The following is a 3,249-nucleotide window of genomic DNA, read 5'->3' on the forward strand; positions in this document are numbered from 1 at the left end:
TAATTGCAACAATTAGCTCTGTATATTCTTGATACTTTTACAAGTATAGAATTGCAAGCAAAAACTGTTATACTTTGGACAAATTCATCCGAAAGCCGCAGATGTGTGTACAATCATCAGTTTATCTATGAGCTCCCAGGAATAAATGCAAAAATTAAAGTGAACAACGTACACCCACAACAGCCAACAATTAAGGTCGGCTTGGTGCAAATAAGGAGGCAGTGTGATGATTATGATTCTTTTCATCATTGTGCTTGGTTACATCCATTCAGCAAAAAATAAAACTTTGACCGGGCATCCATATATCTGATAGTCGAGTTCTTCGACTCTTGTTACTCCACACAGAAAGGTAGACTACAACATGTAGAGCAAAATTTACAGGAGCGGCAGCTCCAAGCGTCCAATCATCTTGCTCAACGACATCCGGTGGTTCTTGCACAAGATCGCTAGCTTTAGGAAAATCGTCGCAGTCGATTTATGATCGCCGCTATCTCCTCTAGCTCGTTTTTCTTCTTTTCTTGTTCCTTCGGACAGCCTCTCCATGACGCCTGCATCATACACAAACACACCATAACTGCATCGTAAGTAATCTCGAAAAGAGAAGCAAAGTTCTAAAAACATGGAGCAAGTTTCAGGCATAGGACGGAACCGTGTATAGTCCATCTGCATGAGCTAAATTTAATTAAACTTCTTCGGCAAAACCGATCAGATACTCCAATGGCTACTTACCAATCACGCGTTTGCTTTCGTTTTCTCTTTACACCGCTTGACTCTATTGCTTGATCTTTGCTGCGCCGCCTGTACACCTCGGAGTCACTACTAGTATTACTACTGATGCCAACATCCATAACAGGATCCCTCGATAGCGCAAGTCTATCAAGACCGGTTGCATCGACTGAGGTTTCTTCTCTTAGCCGTTGTTTGAAATCTTCCAGCAAAACAACACCTAGAAAGCAGAGCACAAGCATAAGCATGTTGTTGTTCGGCAAAGAGCATACATACAAGTGAAGAGCAAACATCTGCTACTCGGTCCCCAAATATAGGACGGTTTTGCAAGATGTTTAGCTTGCAAAAAAAAAAAACGTCTTATATTGTGGGACAGAGGGAGTAGTATTCAGAAAGGGTGAAAAATACTACTACATCTTTCAAACAGTCGCGGATGAAGTAAGAAGTACAAATCGTATTTCCGTGCGAAGCCAGCCTACAGACTGATTAGCTGCTATTCAGAAAGGGTCATAAGGCAGGGCACCCGGGTGCATAATATTTTATTATTATTATTATTATAAGCTGCATTTGTGTGAAGACTATTATATGCTGCAACTCTGAATCAGGGAAGCGGTCCTATGCCATGAATTCAAAGTTTTGCTCCAAATCAGTCACTTGGACACACAAATTCAGAGTAGTAAGAACAACAGAAACAACTGATGAATGTCCTATGATGGCATGGCTAGTATTCAGGAAGGGTGAACGACGAGCATGTTGCAGCGCAGATCACCAGTGGAAATTAAGGGTGGCGTTACCGAGAGCCCGCAGCGTGCGCAGATCCAAGGCGTCGGCGAGGTGGGGGCGGCCGGCCGTCTCGGCCCGCCTCACAGCCAGCATCTTCAGGCTGATGAGCAGATCCTGCAGGCAACCATCGAAAGCTCAAAAATTTGTCGTCGGGAGGAGAGATTACGAGGGAAGTGGAGGACGGACGAGCTCGGGTTCGGAGAGGGCCGCGAGCCACCGCGACTCCTCCGCGCTGGCGCTGCTCTCTGCGGCTACCCCGGACGGGGTTTCGCCGCCGCCGGCGGCGGCGGCGGCGGGTGGCGGCATGAGGAGGGAAAGAGGATTTCGCTTCGCTTGGTTTGTGCCTTCTTCACTGGGTGGGTGGGTGTTGGGCTTTGGTCGGCTGAACCTGGCGCCCAACTTAGATTTGAGGCCCGAGAAGACACCGGGTTCTAATAACAGCTATTTTGAAATCACTAATTAGCGAGCACATCTTTCAATGATTACTCTTATTTTTACAGGATACGACAAGTGGCACACTGCATGCTAGCCACTTCTCGTAATCTGGGAGTTTCCTTTTTTTTCATAGATCTGTATTTCAGAATGTTTTATCTCCTAAACCACGCGTCCAAATATTAAACCATTTTCATTGTTGGCTTTCTCGCGTCGAGATCTTCAAAATTAGATCCCATGTTGATAGATTTTAATAAAAAAAATTCCACAAAAAAAACCGGACGAAAAAATCATGTCTCTCGTGAAAAAAAGAGAGCAGAAAACGCGTTTTTCCCTTTCAAAGAGAGACACGGGCATGCCTCTCGGGAAGGCAAAATCGTGCCTCTCGCGGAAGCAGAACCGTACCTCTCGCAAAAAAAACCTACAGAAAATTTGAAGTACATATTTTGAAAATCCAGAACATTTTTTAAAAAATAAACAGAAAAGTAAAGAAATTCTGGAACATCTTTGTAATTTCGGAACATTTTTTCAAATTCCGGGAAAAAATTCAAATTCTGGAACATTGTTTCAAATTCGCAGAACTTTTTCAAAATTCGAAACATTTTTAAAAATTCCAAGTCATTTTTTAAAATTCCGGAACATCTTTAAAAATTCCGGAACATTTTTTAAAATTCTGGAACATTTTTTAAACATTCAGGAAATTTTTCAAATTGTCGAACATTTTTTCAAATTCCGGAACATTTGTTTCATATTTCAAAACTTTTTCAAATTCTGGAAAATTTTCTTAAAATTCTGGAAAAAAAATTCAAATTTCAAAACATTTTATAAATTCCGAAACATTTTTTCAAACGCCGGCAAATTCTGGAACATTTTTTAAAAATCCAAAACATTATCCAAACAGAAATAGGAAAAAGAACAAAAAAATAAAGAAAAAAGAAAACGAAAATGAAAATGAAAGAAGAACCGGTTTAGGGAATCTTTTAGAAAGTTTCCTAAACCAGAAAAAACCGGCTGAAAACATCTAGAAGGATTTCAAAACCGGGATCGGAGAAAGTGTTAATGGGCCGGCCCAAACCCCGGCGCTCTCTCGCACCTCCTGTGCAAAAAAAAAACAGATATTGTTTCCACTGTGCATTATGCAAATGGACGCTTGGAGTTCTCCAAACTGGGCTGGCGCGTTTAGCTATTATTTTTCTCTCTACATCAAAAATACTTTTTTCAAACATAATACAAACTCAAGCGTTCATATACACACGCATACACTCATCCCTATGAACGCACACACGCACATCGTGCCCCTATGGCCCC

General features: G+C 41.8%; 1 protein-coding gene across 1 annotated transcript; it reads right to left on the bottom strand.

Moving 5' to 3' along the window:
* Positions 1 to 211: 211 nt before the first annotated feature.
* LOC123407622 lies at positions 212 to 1,847 on the bottom strand. The gene is made up of 4 exons (XM_045100789.1): positions 1,696 to 1,847; positions 1,521 to 1,623; positions 730 to 946; positions 212 to 548 (listed from the first exon to the last, which is right to left on the bottom strand). Exons 1-4 carry the CDS (start codon positions 1,813 to 1,815, stop codon positions 497 to 499), a joined length of 492 nt encoding a protein of 163 aa, XP_044956724.1. The 5' UTR covers positions 1,816 to 1,847; the 3' UTR covers positions 212 to 496.
* Between the last annotated feature and the right edge of the window lie 1,402 nt (positions 1,848 to 3,249).

The sequence above is a fragment of the Hordeum vulgare genome, chromosome 7H, assembly GCF_904849725.1.
Source record: "Hordeum vulgare subsp. vulgare chromosome 7H, MorexV3_pseudomolecules_assembly, whole genome shotgun sequence".
Taxonomy (NCBI): Eukaryota; Viridiplantae; Streptophyta; class Magnoliopsida; order Poales; family Poaceae; genus Hordeum; species Hordeum vulgare.